The following is a 23,017-nucleotide window of genomic DNA, read 5'->3' as shown; positions in this document are numbered from 1 at the left end:
AGTCTGGGTAGCCATTTGATTAGATGTTCAGGAGTCTTATGGTTTGGGGGTAGAAGCCTCTTGTACCTAGATTCGGTACCACTTGCCCTGTGGTAGCAGAGAGAACAGTCTCTGACTAGGGTGGCTGGAGTCTTTTGAATTTTTTTGTGCCTTCCTCTGACACCACCTGGTATAGAGGTCCTGGATGGCAGGAAGCTGGGCCCTAGTGATGTACTGTGCCATTCGCACTACCCACTGTAGTGCCTTGCGGTCGGAGGCAGAGCAGTTGCCATACCAGGCAGTGATGCAGTTGTAGAACCTTTTGAGGATCAGAGGACCATACCAAATCTTTTCAGTCTCCTGAGGGGGAATATGTTTTGTTGTGGCCTCTTCACGACTGTCATAGTGTGCTTGGACCTTGTTAGTTTGTTGGTGATGTGGACACCGAGGAACTTGAAGCTCTCAAACTGCTCCACTGCAGCCCCGTTGATGAGAATGGGGGCGTGCTCGTTCCTTTGTCTTGATCACGTTGAGGGAGAGTTTGTTGTCCTGGCACCGCACGGCCAGATCTCTGACCTCCTTCCTATAGGCTGTCTCGTCGTTGTCAGTGATCAGGCCTACCACTGTTGTGTCATCGGCAAACGTAATGATGGTGTTGGAGTCGTGCCTGGCTGTGCAGTCATGAGCGAACAGGGAGCACCCCTGAGGGGCCACTGTGTTGAGGATCAGTGTGGCGGATGTGTTGTTACCTACCCTTACCACCTGGGGGCTGCCCGTCAGAAAGTCCAGGATCCAGTTGCAGAGGGAGGTGTTTAGTCCTATGGTCCTTAGCTTAGTGATGAGCTTTGAGGGCACTATGGTGTTGAATGCTGAGCTGTAGTCAATGAATAGCATTCTCACATAGGTGTTCCTTTTGTCCAGGTGGGAAAGGGCAGTGTGGAGTGCAATAGAGACTGCATCATCTGTGGATCTGTTGGGGCAATAGGCAAATTGGAGTGGGTCTAGGGTTTCTGGGATAATGGTGTTGATGTGAGACCAGCCTTTCAAAGCTCTTCATGGCTACAGACGTGAGTGCTATGGGTTGGTAGTCATTTAGGCAGGTTACCTTAGTGTTCTTGGGCACAGGCACTATGGTGGTCTGCTTAAAACATGTTGATATTACAGACTCGGACAGGGAGAGGTTGAAAATGTCAGTGAAGACACTTGCCAGTTCAGCGCATGCTCGCAGTTCACGTCCTGGTGCTCTCATGCATGTTTCAATGTTATTTGCCTCGAAGCGAGCATAGAAGTAGTTTAGCTCATTTGGTAGGCTTGTGTCACTGGGCAGCTCTCAGCTGTGCTTCCCTTTGTAGGCTGTAATGGTTTGCAACCATGCCACATCCGACAAGCATCAGACCCGGTGTAGTACGTTTCGAACTTAGTCCTGTATTGACGCTTTTCCTGTTTGATGGTTCGTCGGGGGGCATAGCGGGATTTCTTATTAGCTTCCAGGTTAGAGTCCCGCTCCTTGAAATCGGCAGCTCTAGCCTTTAGCTCAGTGTGGATGTTGCCTGTAATCCATGGCTTCTGGTTGGGGTATGTACGTACGGTCACTGTGGGGACGACGTCATCGATGCACTTATTGATGAAGCCAATGACTGATGTGAGGTACTCCTCAATGCCATCGGAGGAATCCCGGAACATGTTCCAGTCTGTGCTTGCAAAACAGTCCTGTAACTTAGCATCTGCTTCATCTGACCACTTTTTTATTGATCTAGTCACTGGTGCTTCCTGCTTTCATTTTTGCTTGTAAGCAGGAGTCAGGAGAATAGAATCATGGTCAGACTTGCCAAATGGAGGGCGAGGGAGAGCTTTGTATGCACCTCTATGTGTGGAGTAAAGGTTGTCCAGAGTTTTTTTCCCTCTGGATGCACATTTAATATACTGATAGAAATTTAGGAAAATGGATTTAAGTTTCCCTGCATTAATGTCCCTGGCTACTTGGAGCTTCGTCCTTTGGGTGAGCGTTTTCTTGTTTGCTTATGCCGGAATACAGCTCATTCAATCCTGTCTTAGTGCCAGCCTCAGTCTTTATGTATGTAAACAGCTACGAAAAATACAGATTAAAACTCTCTAAGTAGATAGTGTGGTCTACATTTTATGATGAGAATCTCTACCTCAGGCGAGCAATAGCTCAAGACTTCCTTAGATATTGTGTATCAGCTGTTATTTACAAAAATACATAGTCCGCCGCCCCTTGTCTTACCAGACGACGCTGTTCTATCCTGCCGCTACAGCGTATAACCAGCCAGATGTATGTTGGTAGTGTCGTTGTTCAGTCACGACTCTGTGAAGCATAAGATATTACAGTTTTGAATGTCCCGTAGGTAATTTAATCTTCCACATAGGTCATTGATTTTATTATCCAAAGATTGCACGTTTGCTAGCAGAATGGAAGGAAGTGGTGGTTTATTCAATCCCCTATGAATTCTCAGAAGGCACTCCGCCCTCTGGCCCCTTTTCTCCGCCTCCTTATCATGCAAATCACGGGGATCTGGGCCTGTTCCTGAGAAAGCAGTAAATAATTTGCGTCGGGCTCGCCACACAAAAATTATTCTGCCAGTCCGTGGTGAGAAATCGCAGTCCTGATGTTCAGAAGTTATTTTCGGTCATAAGAGACGGGAGTGGCAACATTATGTACAAAATAAGTTTTAAAAAAAGTTACAAACAACGCAAATAAACAAACAAAATAACACAATCGGTTGGGGGCACGTAAAATGTCAGTCTTCTTTTCCGGCGCCAAGTCACCCCTGTAACAGTCCCCATAACAGTCTCCTGACATCACAGTAACATTGTTATTGAAAAGGGTTTTATGTTGAACTGTGGTGCTCCTCAACGTATGGAAGTGTATCTCTCCCCCAGCCCCAGACTAACAGTCTGTCTCTTGTTTCCAGTAATAATACACTGTGGGGTTCACTGGAGGAGCCAGATATCGTAGACACCAAGGAGTTTGAGGACCTGTTCTCCAAGGCCACTCTGCAGCCGAAGAAGAAGCCCCTTTCAGACAGCTATGAGAAGAAGGCCAAGACTAAGAAGGTTGGTTGAAATCTCATCCATTCTTTTCTCTCCCCCGTGCTACTGTTATTATATTGTCTTGGCTCGTGCTGTTTTTCCTCTCTTAGGAGGAGAATCTCAAGTGTCTTGGGTTTGGAAGGTGATGAGGGCTACTAGACTTTCCATGCAGGGACCCATACACTGTAGCTTTAAAACTGTCACCAGAAACGATGACACACTCCATTTGACATGGCACGTTGTATTTCTCAGACCTGTCATTTCCATTACACAAGGGCCCTAGTGGTACATTTGAATTAAGATTTCCTTTACTATAGTTTCGTCGTCAGTATTAGGAGTTATTGAGATTCGGTAGTCAGGAAGAAAATATTGACGTAATACATTTTTTGAGGACGTTATTACTACGTTACTCCAGTAAGAGCATCTGCTGAATGAATACAATGGTGTCAGCAGATTATACCTTATTCTCCAACCCTAGACCACTTACCTCTGGAACATTCCATTAGGAGCTCTGCTGAGTTAGCCCAAGTAGAGCCACATAAACAAGTATCCTAGCATTACATGGAGTCTAATCTAGGAACAACACAAAGTTTGCCAGGAGTAAATCGATCCCCTCTCTTTTCTCGTCTTCCTCCCGACTGTCCAATTCATGGTGATTGGTGTAGGAAGCTCTTGTGCGACATCAAACTAGGCTATCAGGTGGCAGTGAGTTCAGTTTTCCTCTCCTCTCCCTGGCCCTATGTGTAGAATCACAGCTGGGTAGGATCCACCTTTAGCTGCTGCTTACACTTCACAATCAGCTGTAGACTAAACTGTCCTACTCCTTGATTTTGAATATTCTTTTGATTGTCCTTTTGACTAAGTTTAATAGTCATTTTCTTACGAAACCTGGTAATAGTTATTGGTTGAGAGAAATCATGAAAAAAATTGGTCCTGTTCAGACTGGATGTCGATTTTTGGTACGGACCAAATCTAAAACAATCATAGACATCTACAGTGGGGCAAAAAAGTATTTAGTCAGCCACCAAAGACTGAATCTGCAATAGGTAAGCAGCTTGGTTTGAAGAAATCAACTGTGGGAGCAATTATTAGGAAATGGAAGACATACAAGACCACTGATCATCTCCCTCGATCTGGGGCTCCACGCAAGATCTCACCCCGTGGGGACAAAATGATCACAAGAACGGTGAGCAAAAATCCCAGAACCACATGGGGGGACCTAGTGAATGACCTGCAGAGAGCTGGGACCAAAGTAACAAAGCCTACCATCAGTAACACACTACGCCAGGGACTCAAATCCTGCAGTGCCAGACGTATCCCCCTGCTTAAGCCAGTACATGTCCAGGCCCGTCTGAAGTTTGCTAGAGAGCATTTGGATGATCCAGAAGAAGATTGGGAGAATGTCATATGGTCAGATGAAACCAAAATATAACTTTTTGGTAAAAACTCAACTCGTCGTGTTTGGAGGACAAAGAATGCTGAGTTGCATCCAAATAACACCATACCTACTGTGAAGCATGGGGGTGGAAACATCATGCTTTGGGGCTGTTTTTCTGCAAAGGGACCAGGACGACTGATCCGTGTAAAGGAAAGAATGAATGGGGCCATGTATCGTGAGATTTTGAGTGAAAACTTCCTTCCATCAGCAAGGGCATTGAAGATGAAACGTGGCTGGGTCTTTCAGCATGAAAATGATCCCAAACACACCGCCCGGGCAACGAAGGAGTGGCTCCGTAAGAAGCATTTCAAGGTCTTGGAGTGGCCTAGCCAGTCTCCAGATCTCAACCCCATAGAAAATCTTTGGAGGGATTTGAAAGTCTGTGTTGCCCAGCAACATCCCCAAAACATCACTGCTCTAGAGGAGATCTGCATGGAGGAATGGGCCAAAATACCAGCAACAGTGTGTGAAAACCTTTTGAAGACTTACAGAAAACATTTGACCTCTGTCATTGCCAACAAAGGGTATATAACAAAGTATTGAGATACACTTTTGTTATTGACCAAATACTTATTTTCCACCATAATTTGCAAATAAATTCATTAAAAATCCTACAATGTGATTTTCTAGATTTTTTTTCTCATTTTGTCTGTCATAGTTGAAGGGTACCTATGATGAAAATTACAGGCCTCTCTCATCTTTTTAAGTGGGAGAACTTGCACAATTGGTGGTTGACTAAATACTTTTTTGCCCCACTGTATGTTTCACACATTTGGACAGCACAGTAAAGTACAATACAGCACAGTAGAGCACAGCAGAGTACAGATTATTACAGTACAGTACACAGTACACTAAATAAAAGCAGTGTAGATGTCACGCCCTGACCATAGAGAGCCTTTTTATTCTCTATTTTGGTTAGGTCGGGTTGTGACTAGGGTGGGTAATCTAGGTTGTTTTATTTCTATGTTGGCCTGGTATGGTTCCCAAATAGAGGCAGCTGTTTATTGTTGTCTCTGATTGGGGATCACATTTAGGCAGCCATTTCCCCACTGTGTTTTGTGGGATCTTGTTTTTGTGTTGTTGCCTGTGAGCACTCCAGAATGTAACATTTCGTTTGTTCTTTAATGTTTTTGTGCGTTTCATTGAATAAACATGTGGAACCCATATCGCGCTGCGCTTTGGTCCGAGTATGCTTTACGACGATCGTGACAGTAGAGGTCAGTACAATACTATATAGTAGAGCACAGTACAGCACAGTAGAGCACAGTACAGCACAGTACAGTACAGTACAATACAATAGAGTACAGTTAAGAAAAGTAAACAATAGTGTACCAGTGCTGTAGTAGGACTTTCATGAATTGTGACTCGACCTGGACTTTACCATTGGTGACTCGGACTCACCTTCTCGTGACTTGTATTTGCACTTGGACTGGATAGGCTATTATGATAAGCAGAATATTTGCAGCACTGGGTGCGCAGAGCAGCGAGGGTTCTGTTCTCTAGCAGTGGGAAGGACATGCCACACCTGGCACACACAGTGATTGTGGGCAGGCAGGCTCCACTCTGGCTCCGCCTCCAGTCATAAGCTACGCATCGCGCAAGTGACTATCTTGCTTCCTTGTAACCACCAGTCACCAGCCTACTATTTAGATTTGCCTGGTTAAGAAACATGAACTACTTACGAAATTGAAAACAATACTAGTATTGACTTTAATAGTAAAACAGTCTAGCTATTTGTCTCTCTCTCCCCTTGAGCATAGAAAAGTGGGCTGTGGTCTACCGAGTGGCATCACTACAGATCCGGGTTCGATCCCGGGCTGTCCCGGGCTGTCTTGTTTAATGTCTTGTTGGAGGTCGTAAAGGGCTTCTTTCTATCCATCCATGTCTGGTTCCTTGTTACCGGTAGCTCTAGGCTTTTACCCCATAGCTGATATTGCTTGTAATCCATAGTTTTTGGTTCAGATACGTTCTTATAGTCATTGTGGGGACGACATTACCTATGCAATTATTGATGAAGCCCATTACTGTTGTGGTATGAATCCCAGGACATATCCCAGTCTGTACTAGCAAAACAGTCTTGTAGACTTGCGTCTGCTTCATCCGACCACTTCTGTATTGAGTGCATCACTGGTACTTCCTGTTTGATCTTTTGTTGGTCAGATTTGCCGAATGGAGGACGAGGGAGGGCCTTGTATGTGTTTCTGTGGGTAGAATAAAAGTGGTCTAGAGTTTTAGCGTAGGATGCGTAGGATGGTTTAACGTCTCCCCGCATTAAAGTAACCGCCCACCAGAAACGCTTTCTCTGGGTGAGCCGGTTCTTGTTTGTTTATGGCCCCATACAGTTCGCTGAGTGCCAGATTGGTGTTGGCTTGAGAACTTTCTTGGTAGATAAAGGGTCTGCAGCTTACCATGAGGTATTCTATATCAGGTGAGCAAAAGCTCGAGATTTCCTTCACACTTGATGCAGAAAAACAGTTGTTATTTATGAAGAAAAAAAAATCCTTTCGACTTTCACCCTAATCTACTGAACTGCACTGTACTGTACTTTACTCTACTGAATTAAACTTTACTATCCTGTACCGTACCTTACTGTAGCTCTACTGTGTTCTGATGTACTAATCTGTGCTGTACTGTCCTGTACCGTACCTTACTGTAGCTCTACTGTGTTCTGATGTACTAATCTGTGCTGTACTGTCCTGTACCGTACCTTACTGTAGCTCTACTGTGTTCTGATGTACTAATCTGTGCTGTACTGTCCTGTGATGTTTAAGCTTGTGAAACAGATTTGGTTCAAATTTGAACTTGTTTAAGGGCGGGGCTCTTGAAATGCTTGTTTTCACATTTACATTTTGGTCATTCAGCAGACGCTCTTATCCAACGTGACTTACAGTCAGTGCATTCAACTAAGGTAGATTAACAACAACATGTCACAGTCACAGCAACAACAACAAAAATCTGTAACTGTTACTGAAATGTTATTGTAGTTGAAGTGGTCTGTTGGTTTATTCTGTGGGTTGGACTACTTTGAACATCATCGCTGACAGTTTTAAAGCTTTTGAAAAAGCTTACATATGTGCATGTGACAGTGGGAGCAAAAATGCATTCTGTTGCAGTCTTCAGTTGGCTCCCCTTTCCTATCTTAGGAGACTTGAAAAAGTATTATTGTGATAGATTGCTTACTTCATTGATCATGTAAATATGCAGTTGAAATTTGGCCATAGAATCAATGACTGAAAAACATGTCTTTTCAACATCTGTAAATGACGTATTTTCAACGTCTGGAAAATACATATTTTTTACATCCTGAAAATATGTATTTTCACCTTTCATTCAGCATGTGAAATGCACCTGATTTCAACATTCGAAAAGTACATATTTTTGACGTCCGGAAAATAAGTATTTTCGCCTTTCAATCAGCACCTAAAATGCACCTGACATCAACGTCTGGAAAAGACATCCAAAAGATGCTTACTGGGAAAGCAGCTGAGTCAGATATCAACGTGAGCTAGGAGGCTGATTTAGGGGCCAGCCCTGCAGGCAGGGTCAGGGAGACAGGAGACAGTTGGCTGAGCTTGATCAAATATTGGGCCAGTTGATGGGTTCAGAGTGACCAGACTGGATGGAGAGCACTAGAGATGGACACACACACTCCCCCACACTGAGGCCTCTAGAGTGGACTGGAGCCTTGACAGATTGATCAGAATGTGTATGGATTGGGAAGGGGACAGTCTGGTACAATGGCTGATTTTATCTGCTTGGACGCCACACTTAGGGCCATGGGGGCAGTGGGAGCGCTGACACACATGGCTGGGGAAGTGCAGAGTTGCAGCATTGGACTTTACTACAGCATGGGCCCTGAGAATTGGCCTGAGCTGTGCAGACCCAATGGCACGTAACCCATTAGAAAAGGGGATACTTCTCCTTCGTGAAAACTACATAAACTAACATTTGATTTTGTCATTCTTATTTGAGATGGTAGATACAATATGTGGTATAGATATCTATTGTGATTTGAGCCATGGGTTACAATACTCAGCCCAGAGAGAGCAGCCTGGGTTACAATACTCAGCCCAGAGAGAGCAGCCTGGGTTCAGCTATGATTATTGGGAGACGCTACCAACTGTGGAAAAGGTTGGCTACAGCCCCTTGGCAGTCCAACACTTTTAGAAAGGTCAGCTAAACAAAAGTAACTTGTTTACTTCTTCATCTTTTATCCCTAAAAGTTTATACTACCAACGTTCAAACTCTCTGAATCATCATTTGCTGATAGGTTCCCAGAACAACGGGCTCTGACTGGACAAAGGAGGAGGGAGGAAACTGGGATAGAGAGGAAAGTGGAGAGGACAGTGGAGATGGGGATGGAGAGGGAGGAGGAGAGGGGGGCTGGAGAGAGGAGGATGGAGGGAAAGAGGAGAGGGGAAAGGAGAGGGGGATGGAAAGGGAGGAGGATGGAGGGAAAGAGGAGAGGGGAAAGGAGAGGGGGATGGAAAGGGAGGAGGATGGAGGGAAAGAGGAGAGGGGAAAGGAGAGGGGGAGGGAAAGGAGAAGAGCAGACTGTCATCTAGCTAGCTAACAGACAGAGCCAGACTGGGCCTGCGGAGACACAGGGTCAATGAAGAGCGCTGTTTTGCCTTACTCTGCAATATCTGCCCCAGAGGTAATCTGACAAGCCAATAGTCCTGTCCTGGCCTCACCACCACACCGATATGACACAACACAGAGACAAGTCAGTTAATCTCTGCCCAGTAGTTATCTCTATCAATTTATGAAGAGCAGCTACACTGCACACATTATGGTTTTCAGTGCACTAAGCATGTTGGCTGTAGGGCACAATGGTGTATGTGATGACAGTACAGCTATACATGCCAATCGCACTTGTTACTTGTCTAGAAAGTGTTGCCAGATCAGCTAACGCCTGTGATCCCAGTCAGAGGGAAATTACTGGAATGTGTGTGTGCATTATGGAGATCAGTCACTTTACTCACCTCCCTTGTTAAGGACAGCTCCACACACAGGACCATCAGTGTTGGAGAAAAGGGGCTGGTGGAATGAGTACGTACAGGGCTAAACATTATCATGTGTCCAATACAAATGAAAGCTGCTGTTTAATCTGGATGCCTTTCCTTTCGCGCCACTGATTATCATATCAAAGCAGCAGAGATGACATGCAGGGGAATAAGCTCCCTTTCAGCCTCCACACTCCACGGCCGCCCAGGCTACTCTACACCAGACTGGGGGTAATTGTAGGCATGTGGCTCCACTCGGTTCCACACTGAGGAGAGGAGAGGACACCTGTGGGGGCGTTTAAAGTGGAGAGGAGAGGCTGCGCGTGTCGCTGCATTTTGGGTGTGATGATATGAGCTGCAGGAGCGATGTGGAGTGCTACAGAGATGAGATGAGGAAACCCAGCGAGCAACAGCGTGGGGGCTGTTTAGATTACACCCCGACAGGATTTACTGTGCCAGGACCGGCAGGCTGTCCCCCTCACCATACCCCCCCCCCCCCCCCCCCCCCACCCCACCCCCCGCCTGCCGCCCCACGTGTACACCAGTAATACGGCCTGCGTAAACATTACACAGCAATTCCCACCACCCCCACGAATCAAGCTCCTATCCAGTTTGTACACCATGGGTTGCTGTAAAACAAACAGTGGCTTTAATTTGTTCAGACCCTACGTCTTTAGAGATGACTTATGGTCGTTCTCACTGAGGTTTATTAAAAGCATATTTTGAGTGTTGAGTGTGACGTGGGAGAGTGGGTGTAAGATTAACACATGGAGAGTGCAGAATGTTGTGTGGAGATGTTGAGCGTTCATTGGAGGTGGTAATTTATGAGCTCTCTTGATCCATTTGTTATTGTAACGTATCTCCAGGGTGGGTGAACTCAGACATGGTTGGTTCGCAGTCACCCGTATAGCTGCCTGCCCCCTCAGCCATGGCTGTATAAACTATCAGCTCTCTGCTGAACCTGGTGCCCTCTCCCCAACACCAGCCACCTGCAACTTCTCAAACCACTGTCTTCCTTTTGTTATTTCAATCTTCATTTCAATGTCAAACCAATGTCTCCAGTCTATTTCAAGTGTGGTTTTTTTGGTCTGCTGGAAGGACTTCACCTTGGCTTGGATTGGTGGGTAGTTCTCCCAGTGTCCACTGGAGGTAGCTGTTATCTTTTGATACATACTTGTCATGGATTGCGAACAGAGAACTCTTAGCATCAGCAGGTTCCTTCCTTGCGTGTCTGAGAGTAAGCATCCAGGCTTGTTCCTCCAGATCAGTTGTCTTTTCTCATTAAGTTAACTGGTCGGGCTAATTGGTGCTTCTGGAGCCACAGCGAGTGGCCAGGGTTCCTGGAAGGCTTTTAGTGTGGCCCAACCAGTGCAGTTCATTAAAGGTGTTGGAAAAGCCTCTCACTCTGCCTGCTCCCCTCTCATGTCCCTGTACAGGAGATCCCCAGTGTGATATTAGTAATGGATGTGGAAGCAGCATGCACTCTTACCTTCTGTAATGCAATACTCACTTCTAAGGCTTCTGCTCCTTGGTTCCCACTGGATGGCCCAGTAGCTGGGATGCAGTAATAACGGCCAGTGTTACCTAATGAAGAAGGCTGAGACATTAAGTTTTAGAGCTGGGCTTTACCTTGCCAAAACTGTTTCTAGCTTTATGGGTAATTCAGTCATAAGTAATTGTGACCATGTGTAGGCACAAATAAAAATCCTGTGAATTTATAGTTTGTTATAAAAAAAACCTTGCCTGCTCTTCCACACTGAAAATATGTCCTTTTATGGTTCACTTTTTTACTTTCCTGTGACTTAATATTTTTGACTATATTGTAGGGCTGTCACAATACCAGTATTGTGATGTTTGTTTTTATGGTAAAAGTGAAAACAAGAAGCAGACCAAACTCTGTGGTCCTTTAAAAACCTGCTTTATGTAAAATAATGTGTTATACAGCTAGGAAATGTGACTCTGGATGACAACATAATGATGTTTGTTTCCAACATTAGGGCTGTTTTCCTAAAGAAATCAAATCCGCTTTGTGTTTTGCTTCTTTGCCACGATACAAATGAGGATCGTGATACTGATATTGTCCCGGGCCCTACTATATAATTAATGCACTTTTACAGGGGAACTTGTTCTCTGTACTCTGTGCTCTGTACTGTTAGGGATGCCATTTGATAAGGCATGCTGAAACCTGTGGGTTTCTATCCTTACTCAATCCCTGCCTGTTATCATGGACCGTGAAGGATTATGACATTGTGTAGATGAGTCTGGCTTTAGGGTCAATCCAGACACTCCACAGAGATGTTAGTATGTTGTATGTTACTCTTCTTAGAGCACTTCTTCTGTCCCCACCCAGAGTCAATCTATCTTCAAGTGGTCTGGCTCTGGGAAGTGACTAAGTTATACTTTCCTTTGGCCTCTCTGGGAAAAAGACAGTGGATGACTTACAGTGTGTACAGCATATCATATTATAATAAATCTTAATTGCATTTTTTTAAATGAACTGTTGGTCTGGATCTTTTCAACTGTATACACGGTGCCACTTGAATCAAATGAATATGGTGATAAAATAAAGGATATATAATGCCAATATTATTATCGCTCTCCGATATAATCACTGTGATTAAGTTATGACGTTTACCGGTATGTCTCTCCTGCAGATTATCAAGCTGCTGGATGGGAAACGTTCCCAAGCAGTGGGCATCCTCATCTCAAGTCTGCACCTGGAAATGAAGGACATTCAGCAAGGTGAGAGCAAACATTTAATGGTCTGTGTTAAAACCAAGCTGTTTGGCAGCTTTTTTTACAGGAGGATATTGTACTATTTCTGAAAACCATTCATTTCCTGTCTGTTAAACAAGGCTGTTCTTTTTTCGATTAAACAGTAATAAACATCAGTTGCAATCCTATTTTCACTAGATTAGAAAAGACACTTGATAAATTGCAGATGCAAGTGGTTATTTTTAGTGAAGACATGTTGAAGCCTGGCGCAAATTGTTTCCTGCCTCTTGACAGGTCCTAATGTGTGACTAGTTCCACTTTTATAGATGAATTTGTGTTTCATGTGGAACATGGAAGATTTCCAAGTTTTCCAAACTAGTGCATAATGTTGTGAGTGAACAGCATTGGAATGACATTAGACATTTTTGCTGAGAATTCTGTTTCACCAGCTTCAATCCTTCCTACACTGGTAAAAATCACATCAATATTTTCCCTTTTGAGCTAAAGAGGAGTATTTGGTTGTGTATGTGTATTGGACTATATGTGTTTATATATGTGAATGGTGCGGGGAAAATCTGACACAGCGGTTAGGTGTGCATAAATTGGATCCGTTGGCGACAGCCAGGGTAGAGGGCTGCATTTTCGCGGGATGACGGCAGGACCTGCGGTCTGACAGAGATCATTGTACAATCAGCTTTTTTCATCCTGCAGTTGGGAGCGGTCGGTCAGACAGATCATTTTGGGATTCAAATATTGTTGTTGTCCTTCAGATTATTTGGAAACGGTCATCTTTCTGCTTTATATGCGGAGCGGGAGAAGAAGAGGATGTCATCAATGTAGACGAAGACGAACCGATTCAACATGTCGCGGTCTTCCACTCATCTACCTCCCATATCCGCACCAGGTGGTAGGCGTTCCGTAGATCCAGCTTGGATAACACGGTGGCCCCCTGGAGCAGCTCTAAGGCAGAGGAGATGAGTGGGAGCTGGTAGCGGTTCTTCACCGTTATGTCATTGATGCACGGGCGCAGGGTAGGGCTGAGGGATATGGCCAAAATCTCATATCCCGATATTGGTAATTTCATATCCCAATAACGATACATATCACGATATATCACATTTTCTGTAAATTCAATGAAGAAGTAGTTTATATAAAATGACCACATGTAAAGGCCTATTTCTTATTACATTTTGAATTATACTCAACAAATAAAAGGTACTTACTCATATTTGATTATTTCGCCTTTTATTTAGAACCTTTGTGCAAATTTTCTATTAAGCATGTAACAAAATATAAAATATTACTGTAGAAAATCTTAAAAGGTAAATCGAAAACATTTCAAATATAGTTGCAAACAAAATAAATATAGGCCTGAAATATATATTATTTTGGGGCTTGCCTGTTTTGCATGTTATTTTGGCATTAATACGTGTCACATATCAATTTGCATTTAGTACCTTGGGTCGAGTGACCAACTCATGAAACCCTCGTTTCTCGACCGTGTAAACTGGGGCCATGTCTTTGTAAATGTAAGTTGTAATAACAGCTGTTACCTCCTTCCATCTTCGTGATTCTTTGCCATATAGTGTGCCGCGGGAAAAAGCCTCTTGCAACATCTGAGTCGGGGGTTTGTTTTGAGCACTCGACTGTACTTTTTTGGGTCTCATCCGTAGACTCTCTCTGTACTGTTTCACATGATTCTTGCGTAGATGGTAAAAGAGGTTAGTGGTGTTTGAGCCTGCAGTATATTTTGCAGAGGACGGTTTTCTGGTCTGTGTCAGACTTTTCATACCCAAACCACGTCCATGTGACTGAAGTAGCCCCTCTTTTAGGTACGAGCCCCGTGTCTCCGTGCTCTGTGTCACGTTCACTCTCCTCCATGTTTGTTTGTGTTGCAAATTTCCTTCCACACGGCACGTGTGCGTCATACAAAGCCTCGTCCAATTGACAAAAAATATTGCCGTAAGAGTGAGATTTGCGACACAACGAAATAAACGGTAGAGCATAAAATGAAATGATGGATGTTTTTCGATAGTCACACGATATATATCGTCATATCGCCCAGCCCTAGCGCAGGGTCTTGTCCTTCTTCTCTACAAAGAAGAACCCTGTGCAGGCGGGAGAGGATGAAGGATGTATAAATCCTGAAGCTTGGGGGTCCCCAACGTAGGTCTCCATAGCTCTGGTCTCCAGTCCCGACAGCGAGTACAGTCGTCCCCAGGGTGGAGTGGTGCTAGGGAGAAGGTCAATCCCGCAGTCATATAGTCGGTTTGGTGGAAGCAAAGTGGCCTGGGCCTTGTTGAACACCTCCCAAAGGTCCTGGTACTCCGCGGGAATGGCGGAGAGGTCCGGCGCACCTTCCGAGCCCCCAGGAATGGACTTCAGCCCATGATGGCACCAGTAGACCAGTTGATGAGGGGATTGTGTTGCTGGAGCCAGGAGAATCCCAAAACCACGGGAATCTGAGGAGACTTGGTGAGTAGAAATTGAATAGTCTCCCTGTGATTCCCAGACACCTGTAGGTTGATGGGAGTGGTATAATGAGTGACCCAGCCTATAGAGCGGCCGTACAGTGCTCTAACATCCATTGGAATGGAGAGGGTCTGAGTGGGGATGTTCAGCTCGGAAGCCAGGGTAGCGTCCAAAAAGCTCCAGTCAATGAGGACCCGGAGAGATTTAGACTGGTTTCCCCACAGCAGATTGGCATGAAAAGGGGTGCGAACAAGGGAAGCAGAAAAGTTCTCCATATGTCCCATCAGAGTACTCACTCCTATCAGTGAGACTGGTCTTTGAAAGGACAAGAGGACACAAAATGACCAAGAGTCCCGCAATACAGACAACTCTTTGCGTTGATCCTGTATTTCCATTCCGCTGGCGACAGCCCAGCTCTGCCTAGTTGCATAGGCTTGGGAGGCGGTGACTCTCGGCGTGTTCGACTCTTGGGGGAAGTCGGGAAGCCCCGGGTTCTCTCGGCAATGGGGCCATAGGGGACTTCTGGGATGACTCGGAGGCAAGGTGGAATCCCTGGACGTGTGAGCGAAATCAAATTTCCTCTCCCTCTGTCGTTCCCGTAATCGCCCATCAGATGGTCAAATCTATGAGGGAATTGAGATCCGTAAATATCTCCCGAGCAGCAAGCTCGTCCTTGACCTCCTCCTAGACGCCCGTGCAGGAACATATCGAACAGAGCTTCCTGGTTCCAAGCACTCTCCGCTGCAACGTGCGGAAATCCACGGCATAGTCTGCCACACTGCAGGAGTCCTGCCCGAAGCTGGATTAGCATCCGGGCAGCTTCTCTCCCGGAGAACGGGGCATCAAAAACCTTCTTCACCCCTCCCACGAACCCCTCCAGGCTAACGCATCTGGCCGGCTGTTGTTCCCATACAACAGTAGCCCAGGCGAGAGTTTTCGCGGACATCAGCGTGATGAGGTAGGCTATCTTGGAGCTATCCGAGGGGACGGCTGAAGCTCGAAGATGAGGGCAAACTGAGCTAGAAACACCTGACAGGCTCTCCATAGACCAGGCTCTCACCTGACCAGGCTCTCCATAGAAGCGTTCCGGGGGAGGTAAGCGGGGCTCCTGAGAATGTGGAGTGACCGATGAGACGGCACAGCTAACAGCTGAGTTACTGAGGGGCTGTGGGGTTACCACCGTGGTAGGTTGCCTCCCAGACAACCTGCAAAATTGCTCCAGCAAAATGTCCAACGCCCGGTCATGGCGTTCAGCCAACATTTGCACCCCATCCATAATGCCTTGAAGCAATTCCTCGTGCCTACCGATGGTGGCTCCTTGGGAGGAGATGGTGTTGCGCAGCTGGCCCGGATCTGCTGTGTCAGTCATGGCCAGTTCGTACTATCACGTTTCAGGTAAGACCCAGATGCAGACAACGTCGAAGTAACAACAGTTTATTAATCCAACAGGGGCAGGCAAAAGACCGTTCAAGAGCAGGTCTTTGTCAGTAATCCAGATAGGTTGGACAAAGGTACAGGACGGCGGGCAGGCTCAGGGTCAGGATAGACAGAGGTCAGTATTCCAGATAGGTGGGGCAAAGGTACAGGATGGCAGGCAGGGTCAAAGCAAGCAGAATGAACACCGGGAAAACAGGAACAATCAAGAGAAAGGAGCAGAGGGAAAACAATGGTAGGCTTGACGAAACAAAACGAACTGGCAAAAGACAAACAGAGGACACAGGTATAAATACACAGGGGGTAATGGGGAAGATGGGTGACACCTGGAGGGGGGTGGAGCCAATCACGAAGACAGGTGAGACAGATCAGGGTGTGACCCGCTCTCATCATTCTTGCCGCTTCAAGTTCAGTAGCCATACATGCGAGATCAGGTGCGCATATGGTCTCAATTACATAGACTAGGCTATAGCCTATGAATGGGCAGAGAAGCACGGGGCAGTTCCAAGTTCTTTCCAAGGAAATGTCATTTCTAAAAATGATTATGCTACATTTTGCTACTTTCTCTAGAAATACATATTGATCACCCATATTTCTTTCCGTCTGAAAATAGTCCCACTCCTAAAAGGCAGGCTATAAAACGTTGCTCAAGATAAAGTGCAAATCTCTCCAACTCCGCTCTCTTCAAACAATGTCTAAACTATTGGCTGTTATAGCCCAGTAATACCGATAGCCTAATATAATGGGCCACGTGAGAATCTCTGGGTATTTTAACCTATTTCTGAGGTTATTTTAGCGCATTTTGATATTGCCTGTAGGGCTAAAAATTGCTGGGACCATGGCTGGCAAGTGATCTGCATCACATACCCTTAAAATAACATTGCAGGTCTGCGGTTAGGATCGGAACCAGTTCTTGCGGTAGCGGGTGGGAGTCCCAAGGAAATTCAGAGGTGTTGGCGGGGTATGAAAAGCGGTGAGAGGGGGATGAATAAATCCGTCCTGTGCATAACTCTAAGCCTGGGTGCGTTGGGTTGATACTGCGACTGGGAGTGGAGGGGTTGGCAGTCTTAGTGGCCTGGCGGATCTGTTCATTGTTGCCAGTGACGGTTTCCACCACCTAATGGGAGCGACACCCTGCTAATGATCTGAGTGTGTATAAATCCACCTTTGCAGTCGGCAGACACCACACCGCCACTATAAAACGGCAGCCCAATGCAAGCCAAGCAACACATTGGGTCAAGCTACTGTTTTTGGTTTTCATTTTTTTTGTTCTCTCTCCTCTTTTTGTCGGTGTCGAGGTAAAGAACCCCCAATAAAAGAGCCTGCTCTCTCCCAGCATGAGCCTGCTTCCTACAGCCTTAATGGGAGGTGTAGGTGAAATGGACAATTTGAATCTGACAATTCAGCAGAGTGGCCTAATAAGCACTTCTAAGGGCCCTGGTCCCTGGCCTCACCTGCTTGCCTGCTCTTTGTTGGCAAATTAAAAGGACATGGGACATGTAATGTAATTACATCCACTAGGGAGGGGGGAGACAAGGGAGGGGGGCTCTGGTTACCCAGTGCAGGGAGAGGGGAGAGAGGGGGCCAACGGAGGGCCTGAGACTGGCTGGGGGACCTCCTGGGCCACCGCAGTTCAAGGCAGAGGGGAGGTTCCCCCACACCTCACCACACACACCACACACCCTGAGCGATGAGTGAGAAGTGGAGGGAAAGGGAGTGAGGCTGCGACGGGGTTCCTTTGATCTCCCGGCGTGGAGAGGTATCCAGGCTTTGGCCCCCTTGGCTCAGAGCACTGTGCTGCACTGCGGCCCTCCTTTGGTGTGTGATTGACGGTTGCATGGCGGGCGTGCTGAGGCCTTGAGTAATCCACTCTAATAAGCGGTAGGAAATGGCCACCACCTCCAGCCTGCTCTGCAGCCTGCTGCTCTCCACTCTAATCCAGCCTCCAGGGCTGCTCTACTGCCCTAGCTGGTCGTAGGGGCTTGTGGAAGCTGTGGACGTCAGTGGAAGAATGCTTGGATTCTGGGACGCAGATATTTTTCTTCGGATTTGGAGGCCTTGTGTGGAGATTGAAGGTGACATGTCATAATGAATCCAGGGTGTCGCTCTATACAGTACAGTCATGTGCTTCTGGCTTGACTTCACTGGTGGCTCTTTGCTAGTCATGTGACTCTGAGACATGACGCAGCTACAGTGGTGTGGAGAGGGGCTTGTTTCCACTCACACTGGGTCTGTTTTAGGCTGATCTGAGAGCAGGTGTCGCTCTGCAGTCTGCAACTGACAGCACACAGATCCATATCAGCTATGAGACAAGGAGCCATCCCTCCCAGTCTGCTCCCACCTATGCTCTCTCCTTTACTCCCTGACCTGCACCCAGCCATAAAGCCGTGACTCGTCTCTCTGAGACACTGAGCAGAGCTCTCCCTCTCTTACTTTTTATCTCACACTCTTTCTCTTTTGCTGATAAGAGACTTGCTTTCTCTTTTTCTCTCCCTCTCTCTCTCTCCCTCTCTCTCTCCCTCTCTCCCTCTCTCTCCCCCCTCCTCTCTCTATGCAGCCCCCCTTTAGAGATCATTACTGGAGACTGTGGTGGTTCTGGCTACAGGTCCTGGGGTTAAACAGTTACAGGCTCTCTCCTGTGACCCGTGGCCTATAGGCTTAGTCCTCTGCATGTCGGCCTGAGAGGAGAGCCCCCGTGTGAGGTGGGCTCTGGGCACTGCTTTGCTGTGCTCTGACACCCCAGCTGCCCTGTCCTGCTTGACCGCACTCCCAGATACCCCACCACTCCCTGATACTCTCATTCACTCACTCCAAAATCAAAGTTTGTCAGACATGTCAGACCTCAAAAGTTGTCTAATGTTAAATGACTTATGTATTTAAAGTAGATAGTTAACCCTCCTGCTGTGTTCTGGTCGAATTTGACAGATTTACACATTTTCCCTCTGAAAAATGTAGTTCATTTAATCTGACTGTCATAAGTGTAACGGTCGTCGTAGGTGGAAGAAGAGGATGACCAATGCGCAGCAAGTGTCCATATTCTTAAGTAAAATAATTGAACACTGAAACAAAACGACAAATGAACAGTCCTGTATGGTGCTGAAAAAACACAGAACAGAAAATAATCACCCACACAACACAGGTGGGAAAAGGCTACCTAAGTATGATTCTCAATCAGAGACAACTAATGACACCTGCCTCTGATTGAGAACCATACCACACAAAAACACAAAAACACACAAAAACACCACATAGAAAAGGGAACATAGACAACCCACCCAACTCACACCCTGACCATACTAAAACAAAGACATAACAAAAGAACTAAGGTCAGAACGTGACAATAAGGTTCCATGACTTTGTCCACACAGGGCATCTGAACACACAAAATACATGTTGATGATTTTTATTACATTTTGGGTGTTTTATTTAACTTTTGTACACCTGTGGTGTTCCCGGTCAAAAATGACCGGTCATTAGAAATGAATGGGTGAGACTAAAATGAGTGTATAAAATTGAGTTCAGGCACATGCCCATTCATCAGATGGACACACTTCCTCTCCCTGACCCCCACATGCATGTGTGTTTGAACACACACACACCTCACTCCCCTTGGCTTCCATGGCAAACCGCACAGGAACCTTTCCCCAATAGAATCTTTCCCCCACAGGAACCACACCTGTTGTCATTCTCACAAACAATTGCAACATTGTTTCAATAATATATAGAACTTTTCTTGCAGCTCTGGTATATAATATAAAGCTTTTTTGAGGCCTTGCTCACAATTCAATCTGTGGCAGCACAATGACCAGACAATATACTGTATGTGAGGCTCTTGATCATATCTTTGATCATGACACTGGTATATTCTGTGTATTCTGTGATAAATAGCACAATATGTTTAATCTGAGTATTTATTATAGTCAAAATAATCTATGCATTATGCTTTTTTTTACTCAAAAACAAGTTGTATGAGCTCAGGTCAATGCGGCCTACTGGCCATAAAAAGCAAATAGAAGTTCAAAACTTGTAATGTTCACAAGAACGTAAGTTGATACAAAGATCTAACCCAACATTAGGTGATAATATATGTATTTTTATGGATTCATATTCAGCTATAATGGGGCTGTCATTTTGGACCGGGAACACAGAATGAATTAACATGAAACGAACACAGCAGGAGGGTTAAGATGATCCGTGATGTGTATGTTAGCATCTGAAATATGCTAGTGTTTAGTTGCTAACCAATCCTTTTGTACATTACATGTCTATGCATTTAACCTCTCTGACAAGTTGGGCTCCAAACCCAGGAAGCAATTGAGACAGCATGCTTGCCCAACATATTTCATCTTTATAAGAGAATGCCTCTAATAAGTGAATGTACTGTTCCAGCTGTTTTGACTGTGGATAACTCTGTGGTGGACTTGGAGACCATCGAGGCTTTATATGAAAATGTGAGTATTCAGAAGTGTGTTGTAAAGTCATCCAACAGCATGAGAGAAATGTGAGATGCCAAACTCCTTTTTAAAGGTCCAATGCAGCTGTTTTTATCACAATATCAAATCAAGTTAAGTTAAGTTCCTTACTGTGATTGTTTTCAATTAAAATGGTCAAAAAGAATTCTGCGATGACTGTCTGTGAGTGGTCTGAGTGGGGAGGGGAAATCTGAAAAGTAGATCTTATTGGCAGAGAGGTTTGAACTCTATTAACTAATTTACCACCAAACATTTCCTGTCGTCTTTTCAAAAAGCCCTTACACTAAAAGGGCATTATTATCATCATGTTCACCATTTCATACTATTATTCTAACTTCATAGTGTGGAAATATATATAAAACACAGGAAAATCACGTTTTTGACCACACTGGGCCATTAAGTATTTTTCTCTGCATGCTTTTGTTAAACTACACCAGTGCTCCATAACATCTGCTAGCCTACAGCTCATTTCTCAGTGATATCACACTCAACATTTGTCTATTGCTATTCTGTCTTGTTTTGCGTTGACTCTGTCTAAATCGTTCATTGTTACAGCTCTATTGTTGTCCTCTAACCTGTCCTGTTTGTGTGTGATCACAGAGGGCCACTAGTGACGAGCTGGAGAAGATCAAAAAACACTATGAAACATCCAAGGAGGATGAGGTGAAGCTACTGGACAAGCCTGAACAGTATGAGTACTTCTCCAGCACCCAAGGGTTCAGGGAGATGGGTAGTAGAACACTGGACCCTGACTTCTACTGCAGTCAGAGAACTACAACCTCATACACACAGAAAACCATCCCCTCCTGTGAATTCAACACGTCAACACAATTTCAGAGGCTACTTTGATTTTGGCTGAGAGTTTTCTTTTTTTGAAATGCATCATGTGGTTTCTAATGTGTACAGCCAGAGACAAACAGTTTGATTATGAAACACTTTGGTCTCTGGCAGCCTGAGGCTCACTCGTCATATCGAGTGGTTCTTTAGAGCCAAACCATTATAGGAAGATATTTAACATAAATATAACTTAGAAAAGGTGGCATCAATTTTGTGTTTATTTCTCTTTTAATAAGTAAATAAACCAAGCTCCTTATTGTTACTCAGACTGTAAATATTTGTTCCTGGTCTGTTTGCAACCTCCATGATCTGAAAGCTCCATAGCTGTCTGACTGACTCGAAACACGTGCATGTTTGCGTGTGTGTTGCATGTTTGTGTGTCTTACACAGTGTGTGTGTGTGTGTGTGTGTGTGTGTGTGTGTGTGTGTGTGTGTGTGTGTGTGTGTGTGTGTGTGTGTGTGTGTGTGTGTGTGTGTGTGTGTGTGTGTGTGTGTGTGTGTGTGTGTGTGTTCACACGTGTGTCTCTGAGTGAACGAGAGAGTTAGACGGCTGCTGGCTCTCAGGGAGGCGTCTCTCCCATGGGGGTTAAACGTAGCTGGCCTGTTAATGACTTGTCACTGTGGGGTTGAGGGCCATGTTTGAACAGAGCTGTCACTAGACTGTGAGTCATACCCACTCAGTGTCTGCCTCCATCAGCAGCCTGATCCCACAGGATATTACTGCTCTCCTCGGATATGTCCCTGTTTACATGAGTCGGCCTTTGATCAATCAGCGCTCTGGCCCTCCTTCAGTTGACCCTGGACCTATCAAACTATCAGAGCAGGACGACTCATGACTATCAGCTGCTAGTTAAAAGCTATACTGACTCAGCCGTGTGTGTGTGGAAGCAGCGCAGCCAAGGATTAAAAATAGTTCTTCCTGTTGGACATTTAGTTTAATTTTGTCATAACACATTATTTCCTCTTGTGCAGGTTCTTGTATGAACTCTCCCAGATTCCAGACTTCTCTGGCCGGTCCCACTGCATCATATTCCAGTCTATCTTCCTCGACTCCATGTCCTCCATCCACCGCAAAGTAGAAATAGTCTCCACCGTGAGCAAAGTAAGACTGGACATGACTTCAATCTTGGTTTGTTATTGTATGAGCTTATAACATGCTGACTGTGTGTGTGTGTGTGTGTGTGTGTGTGTGTGTGTGTGTGTGTGTGTGTGTGTGTGTGTGTGTGTGTGTGTGTGTGTGTGTGTGTGTGTGTGTGTGTGTGTGTGTGTGTGTGTGTGTGTGTGTGTGTGTGTGTGTCAGGATCTGCTGGACTGTAGCAGTGTGAAGGATGTGATAGGGCTGGTCCTAGCCTTTGGGAACTACATGAACGGAGGCAACAGGACGCGAGGTCAAGCTGATGGCTTTGGCCTGGAGATCCTGCCCAAACTGAAGGACGTCAAGAGCAGGGTACACTCATCACACATGAACACGTATTATACTGGATTTATCTACAGTATACTTCCTGTCTGACCTTTGTATCTTTTAGGACAATCGTATCAGTCTGGTGGATTATGTGGTTGCATACTATCTGCGCAATTTCGACGAGGTACAATATTTATGAACACATTATCTA

The 23,017-nt window shown here is 45.4% G+C and overlaps 1 protein-coding gene across 1 annotated transcript in view; it reads left to right on the top strand.

Moving 5' to 3' along the window:
• LOC139384061 (formin-like) overlaps window positions 1–23,017 on the top strand; it is a 117,274-nt gene that overhangs the window by 38,181 nt on the left and 56,076 nt on the right. Inside the window, exons 7-13 of the mRNA XM_071128698.1 lie at window positions 2,913–3,054; window positions 12,129–12,216; window positions 20,485–20,546; window positions 21,168–21,256; window positions 22,377–22,506; window positions 22,705–22,851; window positions 22,931–22,990. Of these exons, the coding sequence (XP_070984799.1) occupies window positions 2,913–3,054; window positions 12,129–12,216; window positions 20,485–20,546; window positions 21,168–21,256; window positions 22,377–22,506; window positions 22,705–22,851; window positions 22,931–22,990 (718 nt within the window). The remainder of the gene's footprint in view (window positions 1–2,912; window positions 3,055–12,128; window positions 12,217–20,484; window positions 20,547–21,167; window positions 21,257–22,376; window positions 22,507–22,704; window positions 22,852–22,930; window positions 22,991–23,017) is intronic.

This window comes from Oncorhynchus clarkii, chromosome 25, assembly GCF_045791955.1.
Source record: "Oncorhynchus clarkii lewisi isolate Uvic-CL-2024 chromosome 25, UVic_Ocla_1.0, whole genome shotgun sequence".
NCBI classification, from domain to species: Eukaryota; Metazoa; Chordata; class Actinopteri; order Salmoniformes; family Salmonidae; genus Oncorhynchus; species Oncorhynchus clarkii.
The sequence above is the reverse complement of the archived record's forward strand: the minus strand, read 5'-3'. Positions and strand labels throughout refer to the sequence as shown.